The 20174-nt window shown below is 42.5% G+C and overlaps 4 protein-coding genes across 4 annotated transcripts; 2 read left to right on the top strand and 2 right to left on the bottom strand.

Annotated features, from left to right (window-relative positions):
* Window positions 1-2355: 2355 nt before the first annotated feature.
* On the bottom strand, window positions 2356-7432 carry mfsd1l (major facilitator superfamily domain containing 1-like). The gene is made up of 13 exons (XM_068583424.1): window positions 7251-7432; window positions 6120-6220; window positions 5734-5843; window positions 5591-5646; window positions 5349-5492; window positions 5093-5251; window positions 4864-4979; window positions 4552-4652; window positions 4246-4357; window positions 4004-4141; window positions 3451-3590; window positions 3248-3359; window positions 2356-3136 (listed from the first exon to the last, which is right to left on the bottom strand). The coding sequence occupies exons 1-13, from the start codon at window positions 7270-7272 to the stop codon at window positions 3005-3007; spliced, it is 1443 nt and encodes a 480-aa protein (XP_068439525.1). The 5' UTR covers window positions 7273-7432; the 3' UTR covers window positions 2356-3004.
* A 1145-nt stretch (window positions 7433-8577) lies between these two features.
* Window positions 8578-12017, top strand: eme2 (essential meiotic structure-specific endonuclease subunit 2). Its single transcript, XM_068583312.1, has 8 exons — window positions 8578-9100; window positions 9514-9635; window positions 9781-9867; window positions 9956-10080; window positions 10213-10291; window positions 10508-10623; window positions 10732-10921; window positions 11137-12017. Exons 1-8 carry the CDS (start codon window positions 8656-8658, stop codon window positions 11290-11292), a joined length of 1320 nt encoding a protein of 439 aa, XP_068439413.1. The 5' UTR covers window positions 8578-8655; the 3' UTR covers window positions 11293-12017.
* Window positions 11635-16655, bottom strand: spsb3b (splA/ryanodine receptor domain and SOCS box containing 3b). The gene is made up of 7 exons (XM_068583314.1): window positions 16556-16655; window positions 14660-14795; window positions 13867-14026; window positions 13410-13597; window positions 13148-13250; window positions 12819-12944; window positions 11635-12737 (listed from the first exon to the last, which is right to left on the bottom strand). Exons 1-7 carry the CDS (start codon window positions 16594-16596, stop codon window positions 12199-12201), a joined length of 1293 nt encoding a protein of 430 aa, XP_068439415.1. The 5' UTR covers window positions 16597-16655; the 3' UTR covers window positions 11635-12198.
* A 566-nt stretch (window positions 16656-17221) lies between these two features.
* Window positions 17222-20143, top strand: nubp2 (nucleotide binding protein 2 (MinD homolog, E. coli)). Its single transcript, XM_068583315.1, has 7 exons — window positions 17222-17314; window positions 17752-17867; window positions 18064-18262; window positions 18496-18650; window positions 18928-19038; window positions 19235-19304; window positions 19818-20143. The coding sequence occupies exons 1-7, from the start codon at window positions 17281-17283 to the stop codon at window positions 19955-19957; spliced, it is 825 nt and encodes a 274-aa protein (XP_068439416.1). The 5' UTR covers window positions 17222-17280; the 3' UTR covers window positions 19958-20143.
* The last annotated feature ends 31 nt before the right edge of the window (window positions 20144-20174 follow it).

Raw genomic sequence — 20174 nt, 5'->3', positions numbered from 1 at the left:
CTCTCAAAGAGGACAGTAGGAGTGGCATTGTGCTTCTGAACCATAAACTCAACATGCTAAACAAGAGAGTATTTAAATCCAAGATATTTAATGCTGATATAGTTGTGTACTATTTATGATTATTTTTGAGGTAAATCACACTAACTTTGTCGTGCTTCTTCTGCTTCAAACGGCTTCAAATGTGGTGATGACATTCGCCTACAGTAACATGTATCCTGGTCATCGGTGATGTATTTAAAAATGTCGGACACATATTTTCTTACTTGGCAGAAAATTGTCAATAATGGAACTGTTGTTCAGTGCAGATGTTTAAGTGAGTATATTACCTGCTGCTGATATGTTTGTCCTTCTCAAAAACTCTAGCATTTTGTGACTTTTTGTAACTAGCAAACTGAATATGTTGTCTCATAATACACACAGGCTTCCATAGTCTGCATAGAAGTAAACCTGATAAATGAGGCACAATATTCCCGAAAAGTGTGGTTAAAAGTTTTAGTTGAGGCAGCTGTTAAATCAGTCAAAGGCTTGACAGCAAACAGATTACTCACTGTGTGGATGACTAGTGATGCCAGTTGACAAGCAGACATAATATTAAATGTGTGCAACACAGCTTGTCTATTAGCTTGATGTCTCGTTAGTAAATAAGAATAAAGCAGACAGAACATAAATGTAATAATGTGGTACATGAACACGTTAAGTTATGGTTAAATTATACTGTACTGACACGTCTTTAAAATACCACATAGGGAAGTAAACTATTCTTTACCTGACATCTCTGCAGGTATACCGTCTAACTTCTCACACAAGACGTAGTCGTCGGGGTTGATGAAAGGCAGCTGCTCCATCATGGACTGTTTAGGAATGAGGTAGAGAATCTCCGCAATTTCTCCATCTTCAATAATTGACATGCGCCTGACAGAGTTCTTCCTCTTGACCCGGTCCAAAACTACCATTTCATTGCTGGAGCCGCAGATCTTGCCCAGGCTGCTGAGGTTGAGGAGACCCGACATGCTCGAAGGCTCTCGGCCGCACAGTTTAGGCTGCAGACGGACACCAAGTGAGAAACCATGAAGCAAATCTCGAGATTTTAAAGCCCTCCGTTGAGTTGCCCTCTAAGACTTTGTGACTGACTCAGCGTGTGTTGTCCATCAGGCTGTCAAAGACTAACTCCTACCACACGCCCCTTAAGAAGATTAAGTAGGGTATATTTGTAGGGTTTATCTTCACGGTAAACAGAGGATCTGAGCTCAAGGAAGTCTCCATCAGGTGACCTCGAGCCTTTATGCCTGTGACCTTAACCCATCATCACATGGGATGCATCATTTTAATCTAGTGATTGAAGAAGATTATGAGCTCTATTGTATCATCCAGCTATGCAGCTAAATCATTTGATTGTATTGAATGTCTGCCTGATCTTTGGTTGGATTCTGACTGAATACAAGGTAGAGCTAGATAGTAAATATTACATGTTCAGGAACCTTTCATAACCCCAGACTGCAAATATTGCACATGTGATTGATTTGTTTCTTTCTCTGTAATCTGCCATTTGGCGTGGACTGCAGTCTTTTGAACGCTTAGCTTCACCTAGAACAGAGTCAGGGAGGAGTTTGGCACTGTGAACCAGGATATTTAGTCCAGAAGTATTTAAGGACTGCAGCATTATTCAGGACTGTCTGTCTGTCTTGATGAGTTACGTCACTTTCTAATCTGCTTTTAATCAAAATGCAATGCTAGAAACTACTCATTGTGCGGACCATGTGTGAAAACGGGCAAAAGTCGATAGAAACCACAATCTGTAACAGGTAACATTTTTCTGCAAAAACACTCAAATAATGCAAACGTTTCCATTCCTTTCTGATGGGAGTGCATTGATAAAAAATGGTGAATTGATAAATAAAATTCAAGTTCGACGCCCCAACAAATACCGTTGTGCCCGCCTGTATCATATTAGAGGAGTAAGTTCTCCTGCATTGTACTTAGTGGCAGCTGATGTATTCTAGTTTTAGAACTAAAGAAAGATAGCAATTAAATGAATGTCACTGTTTTCATGACTAGCTCCACTAAAATACCCACAATGACCCACCAGAAGGATTCTAATCCGTAAGGAACTAGTTACTAAGTTTTAACGTAACTTAATAAGAGGTTGAATATGGGACCTGAAGCGCTGAAGTAAAAGCCTTTAGGACAAACAATCTCTATAATGCCATGCTTACTACAGGAGCAGCAGACTTATCCATTACAAACATGTGGAAAGAGCTCCACCTACTGGCCGTAATGTGCAGAACATGCTGTGATCTATTTAGAAAAACATTGATTTGAGCAGTAATGGTGAACCAAAACAGTAAAGTTGCGGGCCATGAAGGTTATGAAGCTCTGTAAAGCCGAGGGGAGCTGCAGATGGTACCAAGCACATGTGTGAGTGTCAAGTTATTTTTTTTGTAGACAAGTAACAATATCGCACTCTCTTTTTGCTGTTGTAAAAATGTTTAAGTTCCCTTCAAGTACATTGTGAAATCTATAACATTGAACAAACTGGAGGTACATATGTTTCACAATAAAATCAATTAAAAAAAAAACATTACATTTTTATGACGTGCATGTCAGCGGGAACATTTTCACATTTTATGTGGATAACCAATTAGTGTTGGTGGTCAATTGACTGCATGTACATCCACATAAAAGGTGTCAAATATTTCCTTTTTTTGATTAAACGACCTGAATTACGTTCACACAGTCAGTTACGGCAGTACAGCTGGAAGCTAAAGCTTTGAGAGAGTTTGATGTTTTACTTACCTGTGTTACTGTAAATACTATTTAACAGGGGTGTATTGATTCCCACTCATTAAACTGCTCCGTTATCAGCAGTTACAACAGAGGACACAATGGAGGGGTCATGTGATTTTCAGTGAGGTGTGCAGTTCATCAAGTCCCTTTTGAAGTGTTACATATAAACCACAAATATAAAAAGAGAAATGTTTAAACTTGAGTAAAATGTGAACAAAACTTAGTTTTCAGAACGAGATCTGACGGCCTCGTCCTCCTCATCCTGCTCTTCCTCTTCCTGGTTGAGCGGCTCTCTGTCGGCGTCTCTCTCTGCCTGGCTCGTCCTCTTGGTTGTCTTGTTCAGGAGCCCGCCCTGCAGACAACACACATTAACACACTGTACTGTATCCTGTGCTGTAGTCAGCTGACAATAGTCAAACACGGCACATTGATGAAATGGTGCACAGATTGTGAGACGTCGGACCTGTCTGTGGTCAACAATGTTGAGCAGCACCGCGGTGACGATGCAGCTGATGGTGTTGGCCAACATGAAGATCATCATCCTTTGCCAACGCCACAACGGAATCTTAATTTCACTGGTCAGGAAATAGAGAAAACATTGCGGGTACATTCAGCATGGACCATCAAGTGCACTGCAGTGAGATCCTCTTCTGAAGCATTTCCTACCTGGACTTGGTGCCCAAAATCTGCCCAACGACAAGATTTGACAACCCAATTCCAACCATCTGTACGGAGGTGGCCAGGCCCATGGCTGTTCCCAGAGTCGCCTGAGGCACCACGAGGGGAATAGACGGCCACATGCTGGCCTGGAATACAGCACATATAGTTTACATTAAAATAGAGCACTAACACCTTTGACTACCCCAAAGTATTAGAATTGAGACAAATGAGTTACTTATAAACAATATGCATGCCACGAGAGTCATTGATAATTTCTTCAGGACTGAAACCAATAAAAAAAAAAACTACCTGAGAGAAAGCAGACATTAGAAATTAAAATGTTTAAACAATGGCTTTTTTAAATTTTGTTTGTCTATAGGTACACTCTCCCAAATTGTACAGTTACCCAATTTTTGTGGGCGCAATATACACAGATGTGAATGTAGACTTTGTAACCTAAGCTAATGTCCAAAAATTTCAAAAAAAAGAATATTAAGAGGTTGAAACATAAAAAAAACAATGAAATACAAAATAAACAATAGCTTCGACATGAACTCACAGCAGCAAAGGAGTAAGTGACTCCCAGCCATATGGTGGACACGAGAGGAGCAACAAAGGTGAAGGCCAGCAGTCCAAACACAGGCAGCGTGAGGATGGCACAAGCCAGTGCAAACACGCCACGCAGCCCTACGTAATCCTGGAACAATCACAAGAGACGGTCACGTGTTACACCAACGGACCGCCATCAGACTGCCTTTTGAGCTCAGAGCGTGGAAACAGCTTTAGGTTACAGATGCTTACAATGAGAATGCCCACGCAGGCTGAGAGGACCAGCGCGCTGTCATACACCGCCCCGGCGACATAGGCCGCCTCCTTCTGAGTGTAGCCGCTGTATTTATCCTGAATGAACTTACTGGACAGAAAGAAATACAGCAGTATGTTAAAGTGTAAATGTTCCTTTCAGCGTTGATGCCGTGGCTTCATGACAATATAGTGATTTTATAATAAAAAATGTATTATTTCTAAAAAAAGTCTGTTCTTATCCTCAAAATAAAATCGTATGTTGGCTTCCAAAACCCCATTTAAAACCTGTGTTGATAGATTTACCTGGCATCAGCAATGAACGGGAAGATGCCGTTGTAGAAGAACATAATGGTGAGAACCAGCAGCCAGTATCTTAGCGACAGGAGCTTCACATCCTGAATCCTCTACACACACACACACACACACACACACACACACACACACACGCGCGCGCGCACACACACGCGCACACACACACACGCGCACCCACACACACACGCACACGCACACACACACGATGTAATCGTTAACTTACATTTAAACAAACTAAGTGAGGTCAGATTCTCCATCTCTGCACTTTAGAAACAGGTTATATGTGAAAGGTACAGTTCGTACCACATTGCGGGACTGCTCTTGGATGGTGCCATCGAGACCCAGCTGCCTCATACCGATCTTGTCCAGGCCACTGACCAGAACGGCAGACACGAAGCCCAGCACACATAGTAGTGCACCTAGAACAATTCATGTGAAAAAGGAAAAATACTCTCAGTTGAACCTTTTTTTTTACATTTCATTATTATTGGTACAATTCTTGAGGTTTCTTTCCCCTGTATGTATTACCTACCACCCCAGAGGGTCCACTGCATGCCATACTTTTCTTCAAACCTTTGGGTGAGGAAGAAGTTCAGGACTGAACCCAGGCGAGAGAAAGCCAGGGTCAGACCGAAAGCCAATGCCAGCTCCTTCCCTTTGAACCAGAAGGCTGTGATGCGGTTTTGGACAACTAATAAGGAAATAAAATGAGAAGAACAGTTAAGGAACATTGCTCTGAGTTAACGCCGCTAAGAGTAAGTATGTGACCTCTGGGACGGTGGTCTTACTGGACAGAGATCCATTGCCTGACCCAAACAGTAATCGCCCTGTGAGCATAAGCGGCAGCAGATAGGGAGTTCCTTTGAAGTGGGAACCCAGTGCAAAGAGCGACGAGCCCAAAACACACAGAAAAGAGAAAAGAAATACTCCAACTGTAGAGAGGAGGAAAGGTAAAATAATTCACCACAAGTTAGCATAAATCAGATGTTTGATTTGTAGGAGAGATATTGATCTATTTTTGTAGACTCACAGCGGTTTCCTAATTTGTCAATCAGAAAGCCAGCCATAATCACCACCACTGCATTCCTGTTGATTGGAGAACAGAGCAACTGTAGCCGCTTACCATGATAAGTCATTATCAACCTACAGACGAGTCAATGTGTGAGCACTTACGTCCAAGCATAGATGGCATAAAGAAGATTGTACTGCTGAGGGTTCATCCCCAATCCCTCCACACAGTCCACTGTGCCATTGATCACTGTTGCATTGGAACATGTCAGGTTCTGCCAGATGAGGGGGAGCCAGGGATTTAAGTTACTATCTACACACAATGGAACTACAGATGCAAATTATCTTAAGATATAATATTGTACAGTGCATAAAATGGTAACAATTATATGTTTGAACTGTACATGGTCCCTTTTAAATAAATATAATTAAAGTATCTAACTAGCCACAACCTGAGGACACAGCTGTAATGTCGACACCAAACTGCAAAGACCCTGGAAATCATTGGATACGTATCTTTAAGATGGTCTGCCCTGCTACCGCTCACTCACCCCTTGGAACTGATCCTGCAACACACTCGGTATGTCGAAGCAGAAGTAGGAGCCAAATGTCAGCAGGCAGTTGAAGAACAGCACCACAAAGCGGTAATACGCTGTCAAAAAAACAAAAGAAAACACAGAATGTTAGTTTCTCCAGAAGTCCAACTTTCACTGACGTACGCAACTTTACTGTGAAAATCAGAACATGGACAGGAAGAGATGACACACATCCCCGAACACGTCAGTATCACATGTACAACAAGAGCAACTGGTCACAAAGACTAATACAGGAAAACATTTCTGCCCACTGCTATAAGACTTTATAATAAGTCACCTCTGGCCAGATCCTCTGTAAATTAATCATCATCATCATCATCATCAATACCCTGCACTGCTTTTGTTGTTTAGCCAATGCATATACTTAGCGTTTTTTCACTTTCTTTATTGTTTAATTTTCTTCATTTGAATGCACTCTGCTGTTCTGTTTTGTTGTATAATTGAGTATTTTTCATATCTACTATTATTGAGTCTTCTATGTAACTTGCTTGCTGCTGCCACCAACACATTTGAATGAATGAATAAAGTACACATCTATATATCTATCTATAGATATTCATTATTAAATGCATCTGCATCTTAAATGCATCTGCAGAATATATTCCAACCAGAAAATATGTGAGCACCCTGATGGAAAACCTTATGTCCATCGGCCTTCTAATCATTATTGGTTGTAACACCGACATTTTCTCCAGAAAGCTTTAAAGAATCAGATCCAGACATGTTTTAAAGACATAACTATTCCGTTTTGAACACTCATTCATGTCATTCATGGGTTGCACACAAGCTTCTTAAAAGCACATTTCTAGTGCATTTCTTTTAATTCAGCCACATGGCTGTGTTGTTCACCTCACTGGGGAAAAACAACCGCTTGTGTGAAAAAATGTCAGCATCAGCTGAACTTATGATTAATTACTGGGACCAAGTCAGGGTTTCTAGTCACAGCATAAACTGCTGAGTTGGTCTTTTAGTGGCCCAGTTGTTCAGGGAAGTAACAACACCGATGTTCACGAGACAGACGTCTGGTTTTCAATTTGTTGACGACAGTATGTTCTTTGTGGGAAGCAAAACTCTGTTGGGACATACCTTTCTCCGCCGGTTGCGTCATAGTGAGCGATACAAAAAGGACAGTGGCTATAAAATAAAACGTCCGGGTCCCATTCTTCTTCAGCGTTGTTTACATGAACAGACTGGTGAAAAGGACCGCAGCTCTTAAAGCTGCATGGAGGCACCTTGTGACGCGCGAGGACGCGGCGGGTTGTTTAGAAATCTGCTCGCGCTGTCTGCTTCTCGTGGACAACAATTACAGCACCAGTCGTAGCAAAGCCGCGACTGCCCCCTACTGGCGAAGAGGATTATCTCCTGTAACTACTTTAACTGGACGCAGGTGAGTTTAAAAGTCACACCAAGCGTGTTAAAAGATAAGAACTAGAAAATAATGGTGGGTGGTAAGGTAGTAACACAACATAATACAACAATTATTCTCTACTTAAAGCAAGCTCACTTTGTGTGCCTGACTGTCTTCAGTCAAAGGGGCTGCAGAAGAGATTTTACATGGAGCCAGCACCAATAATAATGACTTTATTCTGTAACCTAGTTGTAACATTCACGCGTGTTTGTGTGTAATTTGCAATAGTAGCCTCACTTTAACTTGGGTTGAGACGGTCCAGTTGAACTCTCACCTCGGGGAGAGTTCACCTGGTCAATAGCTTAGCTAGCTGGTCTGTGTTTTGGACAGTGACACCGGTAGGCTGCTGTCCCATGACATCTGTGCAAAGGTCTCCTGCCACGTGGAATGAATCCATCCCCTATTATGCATTTTCTTTTTTAAGGCATTTACTCCACAAGGGCCTTTTTGCACTTGCTCTGGTTACTCTGATAACAACGCTGCTACTCAAAAGCATTATCTGTAGAGTGATGGACCAGAATAGAGAAAACACGTTTGTTTGTTTTTTTTGCAAGGGAAGAGATATATTGTTATATAAATGGTTATCTGATACTACAAGAGAGTAACTAGATTTACTCCAGTATATCAGGAAATCTGTTTAAAACATAAGGGGGTTAAATACATTGAAGAAGGGGGTTCTAAACATAGTTAAATTTAATTATCGTAAATATATCATGTAGAGTTCAATATGAACAATAAAAAATACTCTCATTGTATTAATGCTGAGGCAAGAGTAGATTTTGCTCAGTTTAGACTGGGAACAAATGTAGTAAACATTTTTCAAATTGAGTCAAATTTACTTTGACAAATGTACTGTGTACAGACAAAAGCTGGGTCTCTCTGGCGTCTTCTGCTTCTTAAAAAATACATATAATCTACTCTTTGGTCTGGCTCTTGTGTTGTTTCTAATGAGCTACCAGGTAAAAGCGCGTTTATCCTTTTTGTCCCTCAACGGACACCGTCGAGACGATGTAAACATAACCTAGCTGGTACAATGGTTCCGATGCGTTCAAGGTGTTTTTGATGACATTTTAAACATATGAAATGTCTGCGTTGCGGAGAGTTAAAACATGGGAAATATCTGAATCTGAGGAAAGCGAAGCGGAGACAAAACGTGATGAGAGTGTTCAAATAGTAACGATCTTTACAGCGGAGGAGCAGAGTTCAGACCACAAGTGCACAAAGCTCCCATCGCCGTCACCCGCACACACGGAGAGCAGCAGCCACACTTCTGCTTTGTCCCCTCCGCGACCAGATGGACGCGCCACACCAAGCCCTGCAAAGAAACGCCGCACCAAGGAGGAGATAGAGGCGGACAGACAGACAGCCAGGGAGAGGAAGGAGGCGAGAGAGAGGCAGAGAGCAGCGAGAGCCCAGGAGAAGGAGGAGAGGAGACGAGAGCAGCAGAGGAGGAAAGAGGCTGCGGAGCACCTGAAGCGTCTCCGGCCAGAGAACTGCCTGAAGTGTCTGACTGTCTGCGTGGATCCAGGTACACCGTGCTGCCTTCAGGTGCTGTCGGAATTGCATTCCGCTGACGACGTGATTGCAACAGCTTGTCCAAAGTAAAGTAAAAGATTGATAGTAAAAATTTAAAAAAAAACTGCGAACATATAGCCTGAAATACATACATGATTGAAAGTCTAATATTTTTCATTTGATTTTAAAATTGTAGGAAATGTATTTTTTCAATTCATTCTTTTTTTAATGTTGGCATAGAAGCTGAAAGGCTCTCAGTTTGTAATGTATATCACTTAAATAAGGATGTAAGAGCAAACTTTTGGCAAGAACAATTGCATGCAGGATAATTCCCGTTCACCAGAGTAAAGATCCACATAGAGAATAGGGCTGAGCGGCCTCATGCACAAGTGTTCATCTAGAAGCCCGTGTGTGTTTTTCTTCCAGCCCTTCTGCAACAGGATGGCTCAGACATCTTGCTGGGCACCCTCGCTGCCTTTGACTGGAGGTTTACTATCGAGTCCCAGCAGCTCCCACACAGCATCGCCTGGATCAGAGATTTACCTCAGGTAGGTACCTCATGCGTCTCGTAAAATAATACATTCATTTCATTAATTGTAATATTCTGTCTGCATTACTTTTATTAATTTGCTGTATTTCTACTTACATTCTCTACTTTTTCCCATGTGGTCATTACGGTTTTGTCTTTTGCAGGGAGAAGGTGGATTGGTGGAAGAGGAGCAAGTGGCTCTGGTGCTGGGTCTCACTGACTTTGTGGAGATGGTGATCTCTGTGAAGAAAGTAAGCAACCTTTTGAAGGTGTAATCATTTAACGTTGATGCCAGTCTGCATGATGGCCCTCCCCTGTGTTATTTTGTTGCCACTGCAGATGCTAGACAGTGCCGGGGAGGAGACAGAAACGGAGTCTTTCCTCGGTCAGATTTTGGAGTGTCTCAACCGGGATGCCAAGAAGGTGCTCACTCTCTTAGTGACAGACTCTCAGCCAGATTACAGGTCAGTGTCTATGACTGTGATTGTAGCCTCTAGATACATAGATACTTTCTTATTTACTAAGTTTACACACTTACTTTGCATTAGCTTTTATTCACACACTCTGATCTTACTTATTGGTTTTCTTACCAACAGGTCAGATGCTTATGGTGTTCATTTACTAGATGAGATGCTCCAGTCCAAATCAGGGTTGGAGAACCTGGACATCAAGGAGGTCAGTTTACCTTCATTTGGGTGTGAGGTTAAGTTAAACTTGCATGTTCTATTTGTAGATGTTGCCACTTACCTGTATGTTTCAGAGGGTCATAGTGAGCTAAACAGTGTACATACTTGTCACGTTCCTGCACACTTGATGATTTACGATGAGTTTTAATGAATGATGATGATGATGAAGAGGGGTGTCTTTTCTAATGTCTCCATTTCTCTCTAGGTTCTTGTGTACCTACAGCTCTCCAAGAATATCACCCTCGTCTTCCTGGATGGCTGGCAGGAGGTCACTAACCATGTGTGTGCCGTCACCAAAGCTTTATCAAAGCGCCCTTTCAAGTACGAAGCCACTTCTGTCACTATCTCACATTAACACACAGGTACGATTTCTGTTCATTTCTACCTAACCTCACCTCGCTTTCAAGATGTCCTCCCATGTGTTTACAGACTGCTGACAGAGCGAGGAGAGCTGCCCTTCTGTGTGGACGGTTCGTGGGCCAGCGGGGTTCGGGTGGAGAGGGACGGCTCGGGGCTGACCCAGGTCTGGAGCAGGCAGATCCAGCAGCTGAATCGAGTTAGTCCTGCTGTGGCCTCCACTGTGACTGCAGCCTACCCGTCTCCGCAGCTGCTGCTGCAGGTACACCGCCTGACGATGCTTCAGTATGGTCTTGTCGAGCTCAGTGCTTAAAGAAGGGGCCCCTGATTCCCTCTGTGTGTAACAATTGTAAAGCTTTGCAATTGCTGTTTTGCAAAGCAATAAAAAGCAAAGCAGATTATGTTGCTATTGCTATTCATAACTAAAAACTTTTCAGGATCTATAAAGACTAACCAAGTTCCGATGGTTTTTTTTAGGCATACCACAGCTTGGAGTCAGAGAATGACAGAAAGGGGCTTTTAGCTGGTCTCTTAGTGAAAAGTGGAGGAAAAGAGAGACGAGTGGGACCGGAGATATCAGCCAGAGTTTACCTCTGCTTCACTGCCCACAACCCGCAGCTTGTCCTGGACTGATCTGTCCACTTGAGGACCAGATGGACGGATGTCAGCGAGGATTAATTTGGTATCCAATGCCACTTTGTCCCCACTAGGCTACTAATGTGTTAATGATATTGTTTACAAGCTAAAAATATGCCTTACATATGATGTCCACCTTCCAGTGAAGCACTATTTATACTCATCTGAACTTCAACAGATGTGAGGAATAGAATATGTTTAGTATAATAACAAATTATGATGTGTACTACCTTGATACAATAAGTTGTTTGTTGAACAAATGTGAGGATGTATTGTTATAGTTAGAGAAACCTTGATAAACTATATTTTTTTGTTTTCCTGTAAATTTATAACATGAGCTGCAAAAGAATATTTTTGTTTTATTTTAAAGAATTTCCAGAGTAAGAAAAGTAATAAACAAACTGTAAATAAAAAACAAATTCTAAAAAAAAAGAAGCCAAACGTTGATGACAAAACACATTTACAAAATGTAATTACCATTGTATCAAAAAAAGCAACTCTTTTTCCCCCTGGAGTCTATTCCTTAAATACAAAACACAAGATTTCCATTGTGTTTTTTGTGTGTGTCTAATCCGGCAAACTTTAGGCCATCCAAATACTGACTGATAGATAATTCTTCTTATTTTTATTAATAACTCCATGATATTAATTGGCTAAAATGTGAAGGAATAACCAGGATGTCACTCTCACATCTAATCTTGATTAAATGTCTTGACTCACTACACACTCACTCCCGTCTCCTTATTCATCGCCATAGTTTGAATATCATAAACTCGTTAAATAAAAAAGCATGAATCCTCTCAGACTAAGTATTGGCTTAATTATCATCTCCATGATTTCCAACAGGAGATGTCGATGGCAATGGTAGAATAGCTGTCTGCCAAATACGTATCGGCTGCAAGGTCATGTCCAGCGGCATCTTTTGCATTGGTTGTCCTCCGGCTCCGAGCTGCAGCTGTCGTAGTCGCTGCTGGGAGGACTTGGAGGGTAGTGCCAAGTGCAGGGAGAAGTTCGAGATGACAGTCGACAGGGGCAGTGGTATGGGACTGTGTCGAGAAACGGGCTGGAGCAAGAGCTCGGGGAGGTGCAGGCACTCCGGGTGGAGACTGAGCTCGGGATGGGACTGGGACAGGAAGGCAGGCTCAGCTCCTCGCGGAAATCCTCAAGCAAGTCCTCGCTCTGCTCCGAGGCTTCGGGGTTGCTGCTGAGGGAGAAGACCCAGCCCAGCTGTATGTGGAGGACGTTGCGTAGGCCCGGGGGCAGCTCTATAGTATTAAGTACGTCGGGGCAGTCGGGCAACATTTGACGGAACCGGGCACAGCAAAGGTACTGCAGAGAGGTGGGTGTGTGGCAAGCACGGATCACCTTCATACTGCTTTTAGCTGCCGTGGAGCACACCATGGGGTAGAACTTCTTGTTCTGCAGCCTCGTGGCGGCAACACCTGAAAACACCACAAGGTAGTTGTAACTAAAATGCCGTTTTCTTGTGTTTTATGGAGCTTGAAATACAGAGAAACACACACCTATACAGTGACGATTCTTGTAGAAGGTCAGGGTACCATGCCAGGTGTCCAGGTGCACACCTATAATGGAGCCCTGGCCAAATCTAGAGGAGAACTTCACTTTGTCCCCTTTGTGCTGGAGGAGTCCTTTAAACAGATTTAGATAAGAAACAGACTTTATATTGTATTTTCTGTGGAGGAGGAAGTATCTTTGTTGTTTAGTCCTGGTTCCTGATATAGGGGTTGTATTTTATTGAACTTTTCACCACTGGGAGAACATCTCCGTCTTGTTTCACATGTAACTCTTATAATTCATGGCATATATCAAACTTGTATTCTGCCTCTTTAACCTGTGTAGGAGAGTCCCCAGCTGTTTTCATCGTGGCCCAGAAGGCTGCCGAAGCTGAATTTGAACTTCTCCATATTTACCTCCGCAGATCCAATTCCCACCATCTACACCAACAAAACAGTCAAAACATGACCTTATTCTAGATCTCCTCTATACCAGCTGATTGCAATGATCCTCAAAAGCTAAGCAGAGATTGAGAAACATCTTAAAGCCTCTGCTACAAGATGAAGCCACTGTATCGAACAAGGGAGTGCAAAACCCACCATATCGGTTCCGTAGACCAGAGAGGTCATCTTGACTTCCCAGAAGTGCTGGCCGCCTGCGAGCTCCTTGGTGCCTCGGATGGCGGCTGTGCCACAGCTGTAGTCTGAGTGAAAGCTCACCTTCCTGTTGTCACAGCTGAGGAAAGCTCCGGAAGACATGAAGCGCTCGTCCCACTCCCAGTCAAAACCTGCAAACACAAACGCACTGACGTGTGTCGTAGCTGGATAGTTATGAGTTCATACTTTGTTAATTGCAATATCTGAACAACTGTTGGATGGATTGGAATGATGTAGTTATATGCTCACAACGTCAATTTGTTATATAATTTCATAATACTGTGAAAGCTGTATGTTGTTATATTAGTCCGCCCAGCTTCAATACCACACTTGTGCCAATTTACAACGTATTCTGCTGTGTCCATATGGTGTATTACTGTATTCATCAGCTTTTGCTCACCCTCATCCTCCTCCCCACAGAGGCAGTCCCCAAGCTCTTCCTGTCGCTCACACTGGCAGAAAGACTCTCCTATCACCGGCACTGTGCAGGGCAAGGCCACCACGTCAGATTCAGAATCAGGACTCTCCAGGTAATCCACCTCGGACTCCATGTCGCTGATCTAATTGACACAAACAGCATGATCAGCATCTTGTAAGTTAGAGGTGGCCATGGTCCAGGGATGTTGGCTTAGTAACAGAAGGGATTTAGATCCAGTAGAGGGCCTATGGATTGTATTCAGCTTAATATAAAATCCACTGGAAGCCCTGACGCCTTTTCGTAAAGAATACCACTCAATCTTGCATTCTTGAACAGTCGATAATCCAAAGAGCCAAATGAGAGCCATGTTTCAAAGACTCAACAAGAGAACCTTTTACCTAAAAGCTGTTCAAGGCTCCTATTGGTTACAGAAGTCATGTTTACTAGCAAGTAAAATTAGACTCCTTCCAAAAATACTGTGGCTCTTTTCCTTGCCTTTGAAGACTCATCTCTTTCACACAGACATTTCAGTCATGGACCAGTCACAGTGGAAAACTACTGGTACTCAGGTAGCACTATTATCTCTAATATTCTGATAACACAAATGGTGTGGTGTCGTATCCATCTTAAATCAAGTTAGTGATGCTTGTGAGTGTCTCTTTATCCAGCAATAATACATTTGTATATGTATTTCCCGGTCATTTTAAAATGAAATCTCTTCCGCTCCACAATTTGTTTCACTTTTCTTTTCACCTCACAAGCCCCCATGCCTCACCTGTGTTGTTGTTTGGCCTTCCCATTCCTGTCTGTCTGACGTCTGGATCACTGCCATGGCATCTGTCTCTTGCCGTGTCTCGCTCCAGGCTAAATGCCGAGTGCGGCCGTTCTTGCCTCTTCTCAGCATGGCAGCTCTGAGGACAGCAGATCCAACACATTTACGACCAGCTGGCATGTGTGCAGCAGGCCCTTTTCCTCCATTTTATGTCAAGTAAGGGCAATGTTGAACTCCTGGTCCACAGCTTATTTGTTTGATGAGTTCATATTATTTTTGGACACATAGAAAAACATATCTACTTACACATTTTTGAAACCTAGAAGGCTGTGTTCAAAGAAGAGAGACATAAATAGCTTTCTATTTTAAATTGAAGAGGGCTTTCTGGGATTCAACAACAAGCAGATTCAGCTGAATATGAATTTAACTGCAAAATGAGGTATCAAACAAATAAAGACATATCCTGAATCAAAAATTAGAGTATATCACCTTAAATTAGCATCATTTCTAAATTTGACTTCTGTGGTTTGACTAAATGGAAATTAGGGCAGTTAAAATTGTGAATAGCAAACATTCACACTAAGCTTTACTCACTTCAGCAGTGTGTTCACTAACCTTTACTCTCCTTACAGTTAATGTGAGGCAACAAAATATCTTCGTGTGGAACCTACAGACTGATCTTTGTGCGCTGGATAGCAGAGCTCTCTCTGTCCCATATGCTGCAGTTGGCAGCAGGAAATGTTTCCATCCACTTGTTTAACCTTTAAAACCAAACCCACTGTGGCGGCTTTACTGCTCGCTAGCTTCATCTGTAGACACAGATGAGGTCCTGACCTGAGGACTACTACGTGTATGTGTTCTGATATCCTTGTACTAACATCCCATAATGATGTGGCGCTTTAAATTACTAGATAAGAAACATTTACAATGAGAGTGCATTCCCTGATTCAATAAATGGGACTTTCTCCATGTATGGCATATCTACGTTTAAGGAAACTTTAGGGGAAATGTAAGTCACGGTATGACACAGTGTGACACAGGGAACGATGTCACTATAACAGAGTATACATGGCAAATGCATGTGCACTAACAATCAGTGAATTTGAAGCAATTCCAATGACAAAAACTTAATTGGCACTAAATGGTTTGTATTCCTACAGTATGACACAAGCATAATACTTAGTTGTCTATTTTTTAACTTCCCCCTCTCTGCTTCCAGATGTATTGACCAGAAAACAAACAGTATACGTTTGCTATAATTTAAAAAATTGTATCCGTGTTGAACTGTTTACCACTTTCACACAGTAACCATGATAATCAGTTGCGTCAGTTGCAGTTGACACCTCAACAAGAGTATTTCTTTACTAAACGCTGTACCTCAACCTGATCGATAGCATGCCTTTGTTAATGCCACCGCTGAAAACAGCAGCTGGTGACTCCTTTGCAAGCAGGTGAAAGAGATAACTGAAATAATTTAGATTAGTTAGTCTGAAGCTAGTCTCAGTTTAATTGGGCGTTACCCTACATACTGTAAATGTATCATCTGGAAAACCCAGACCTCAAGACAAACTACTGTAACTTTGTCAATGTTCAGACTGACACTATGAATACAGTTGCAGTGGGCCAGCTACAGTAATTGTTTTCCATGTTTCAGATATCAACTGAAAATCCCACCAATGCCTGCCCAAACTTTATACTTAAAATACATCAGAAGCAAGCCATTCTATATACTATCTTAATGTTTAAATCTCAGCATATAGGCTTCTGTGTATTCGGTTTAACACTTTTGTCGATATTCTATATTTAAATCTTTACATCTTTATTCTAATTTAGCCAGTTAACTCAATCAACCACAGTACAGCATGCGTATCTCCATTCTAGCAGCAGTTGTGCTCTTACCTTACAGTAGTCGTCCTCTCCGCTGTCTCGCAGTGGCTCATTTGAATGCCAGTGTGTCTCTCTATGTGTCTCTATGTGTGTGACCATGTGACAGGTGGAGTTCACGCTCTGCCCCACTTTGCAGCAAGCGAGACGTAAACATGACTTCCCCACGCCCTCATCACATGCTTATTGGATACGAGGGGGAGGGTTTTATGTTAATGTATTTGTTTATCTTTACCTTAAAGATTAACTATTTAATACCTGTGGCCATTTTTGTTGCAGACGATGATTATACTGATGAGAACCACTATTCCAGGTCACAAAAATGATTAGTAGCCTATTATTTATCAGCCATTCACCAAACTTCTAGTGTAGTACAAGTATATACTACATACTATAGTATACCCTGTGCTTTATACACTACTAATATGTATACCAAGTGTATCATTTTATTCAATACATAAAGAGCTATTTTAGGTGTTGGTACAGATTATTGTCATTTCAGCTAAGCGTCAAAGACATATTAAACATTTCACAACTAGCAAAACACAATAATCGCCTTATTCCCAGGCTCTGACAAACATTTTGAGCATCAGTGGTGGCGGTGAATGCGCCATGGTGCGCAGCGGCAGCCTGTTGGTGGCCTTCAAAGAGAGGCGGGACTTAAACGTAACATGCGCTCGTCTGATTTGCGAGTTGGCGCGTGACGATGCGCGGAAGTAATTGAGCCCTGTGCAGCGTGCATGAGTCAAATCCAAAATATGGAACAAAATAATGGTAGGTCTGCGTTACCCGGTGAAGTTCAGGTTAGTTGAAGCTCGTCCATCTGAACACGAGCCGTATCCTCGTTATTTAGAGTCTCCAGCTGTCAGACACGTGACATGTTTTACACGTATAGTTCCTCTATCGGGCTAGCGGATGCTAAGTGGAAGTCAGCTTAAGTTTTAAATATTCAGCTCCGTCACAATAGTGAAGCAACATCTCGTCCTCAGAGACGCTATTGTTTTATATAACCATGTACACTTTGCTAACTCATGTTGAACTATTACAAAATGAGCTCCAATTATTGAACCCAGTTGCGTTGAAGGTGCTGCCCCAACTGCGACACTGACGGCTCACGTGACCTAGTGTCTCGTAATATATGATATAAACGTAAGATTCATTAAATAAAGTATTGAGTGTTTTAACAAGTGTCTTTCTCCTTTCCACATGAGACGGGAACCTGTCGCAGGTCCGGCATGTTGTGCTGGTCCTGTCGGGGAAGGGAGGCGTGGGCAAGAGCACCGTCACCACAGAGTTGGCTCTGGCTCTCAGGCATGCTGGCAAGAAGGTGAGCTCCAAGACCAGCTGAGCGTCTGTGCAGCAGCAGCACACAGCTGGGTGCCGATGCATGTTGACCCTTTGTTACCCTTTATTAAGACTGTATGTGGTTATGATGCATGAACAATGACATTGCTTTAAACATTATATATATAAATAATGTTGCTCACAATAAGTGAATTGACTGACATGAGTCTGTTCATCAGGTCGGCATCCTGGACGTTGACCTCTGTGGGCCCAGCATCCCCCGCATGCTCGGCGTGGGCCGGCCTGACGTGCACCAGTGTGACTCGGGATGGGTGCCGGTCTACACTGATGCCCAGAAGAGCCTTGCCCTGATGTCCATTGGCTTCCTGCTGGAGGACCCAGATGAAGCAGTGGTCTGGAGGGGGCCCAAGAAAACAGGTATCTGCTGGTCTCCAATTGTACCGGTCTGGTCCATTACTGGGCCGTAACACTATTTAGTAGATCTGTAATGTCTGTACAAGTGTGCTTTAATGTGATTGTTTTGTTTTTTAAAAGAATGACACACAAATAATCATTGTAAAATGATCTGTTTGTCTCGTCACAAACCTCTGTGCTACTGTTTCAACTTTTGACAAATGTGCTTTCCTATCTGTGTATGTCCTGTCCCACAGCTATGATAGCCCAGTTTGTGTCAGATGTAGCGTGGGGAGAGCTGGATGTGCTGCTGGTAGACACACCGCCAGGGACATCAGACGAACATTTGGCGGTGCTGGAGAACCTTAAAAAACACAGAGTGGACGGCGCCGTCTTGGTCACCACACCCCAGGTACTTAGTGTCCTTAACAGGAGCAAAAAGACTCACTCACACTGACGAATAAATTCACAAACTGAGCTTTGGCTGTGAGCTCCAAACAATAGATGGTCCTTTTGTTTTGAAGCGAGGTGAAAGAGAAAACTGACTGGCGCTGTTGCTCCGTTGTCTGTATGACCCAGATTTGCTGCGATTAAGTTCCTATTACTGGACTTTTTATTACTGGAGCCGAAGCAGACACATTTTGTAAGTTGTATGACAGCCAGTGACAATTGTTCTTTTTGGTCTCCAGGCGGTATCCACGGGGGACGTGAGGAGAGAGATCACCTTTTGTAAAAAGACAGGCGTACGGATCCTAGGCATCATCGAGAACATGAGTGGATTTGTTTGTCCACACTGCTCAGTATGTAAACTTTCATACAAATCAGTAATACCAATACTTTCTAATTAAATTGTATTTATAGCAATCATCACCCAAACTGCAACTCAATTGCTGTAGCGGCCCAATTAAAATGTGTTCTAAATAAGTCAAATACATCCATTATTTTTTTTCATGGTCAGTTGATTATATCCATTTAAAGAAAAACTTTCTTTTTCAGGAATGCAGCAATATATTCTCAAAAGGTGGAGGTGAAGAGTTAGCCAAGTTGACTGGATCAACGTTCCTCGGTGAGATCGGATGGCTTGGCGGTAATGTGTGTAATGTTAGCTTCCAGCCACATGGTGTCACAATGCACTGTGACTGGACACCACTCCTCACCCCCATTCATGATTTAGGAGGCATTTTACGTGACTGCCATGCTGCTAAAATGGTCGATCCAGATTTCAAAGCAGCAGGTTTAAAATGCATAAATGGCCTAATACATCTCATTAATGAATAGATCATTTCATGGTTTCCCTCTGCGGTTGTCCGCAGATCAATGTCTCGAGTAATGATGCAGCTAATTCAGTTACCCTGTGACAGTGACGAGCCAGCTGTCGTGCAGCGTAGCTTTAGCTGTGCGGGTATGTGATCAAGTCAATGTCCTATAACAGCCACTTGGTTCTCACTATTGACCCTCATCAATTAGTGTGTCATTTGGAAGTGTTACCTTCAGGCATAAGGTTGCTAAGAGACTTCAGTGGTGCTATCAATTGATTCAGTTAAGGTCAGTAATCAACAATTAATCTTCTTCGTTTCAGGTGCTGTGCCTCTGGATCCTCTGCTGGGCGCCAGCATAGAGGAGGGTAAAGACTTCGTACAGTCTTTTCCCGAGAGCGCCACTTTCAGTGCCATCAGCAGCATTTCTCAGACTCTGCTCAACAGCCTCCGAACAGAATGAGCTGGGAACGTGTGAAAGTCTGCATTGTTAGCAAATGTGCTTTGTATGATGCTGAAATATTAGTAACTGTGCAGATATTAGTGTACTGATGCCTGTGTTGCATATTGTCCTGTACAGTTTAACACAATATAAAACTATTTACTGATTATCTTGTTTTATACTTTTAAATAAAAATCACCATCTGCCTCCAGAACAATGCAGGCTTTGTGTGTCGGTA

Source organism: Clinocottus analis, unplaced genomic scaffold (genome assembly GCF_023055335.1).
Source record: "Clinocottus analis isolate CAN_PGR_092001 unplaced genomic scaffold, fCliAna1.0.p SCAF_19, whole genome shotgun sequence".
NCBI classification, from domain to species: Eukaryota; Metazoa; Chordata; class Actinopteri; order Perciformes; family Cottidae; genus Clinocottus; species Clinocottus analis.
The sequence above is the reverse complement of the archived record's forward strand: the minus strand, read 5'-3'. Positions and strand labels throughout refer to the sequence as shown.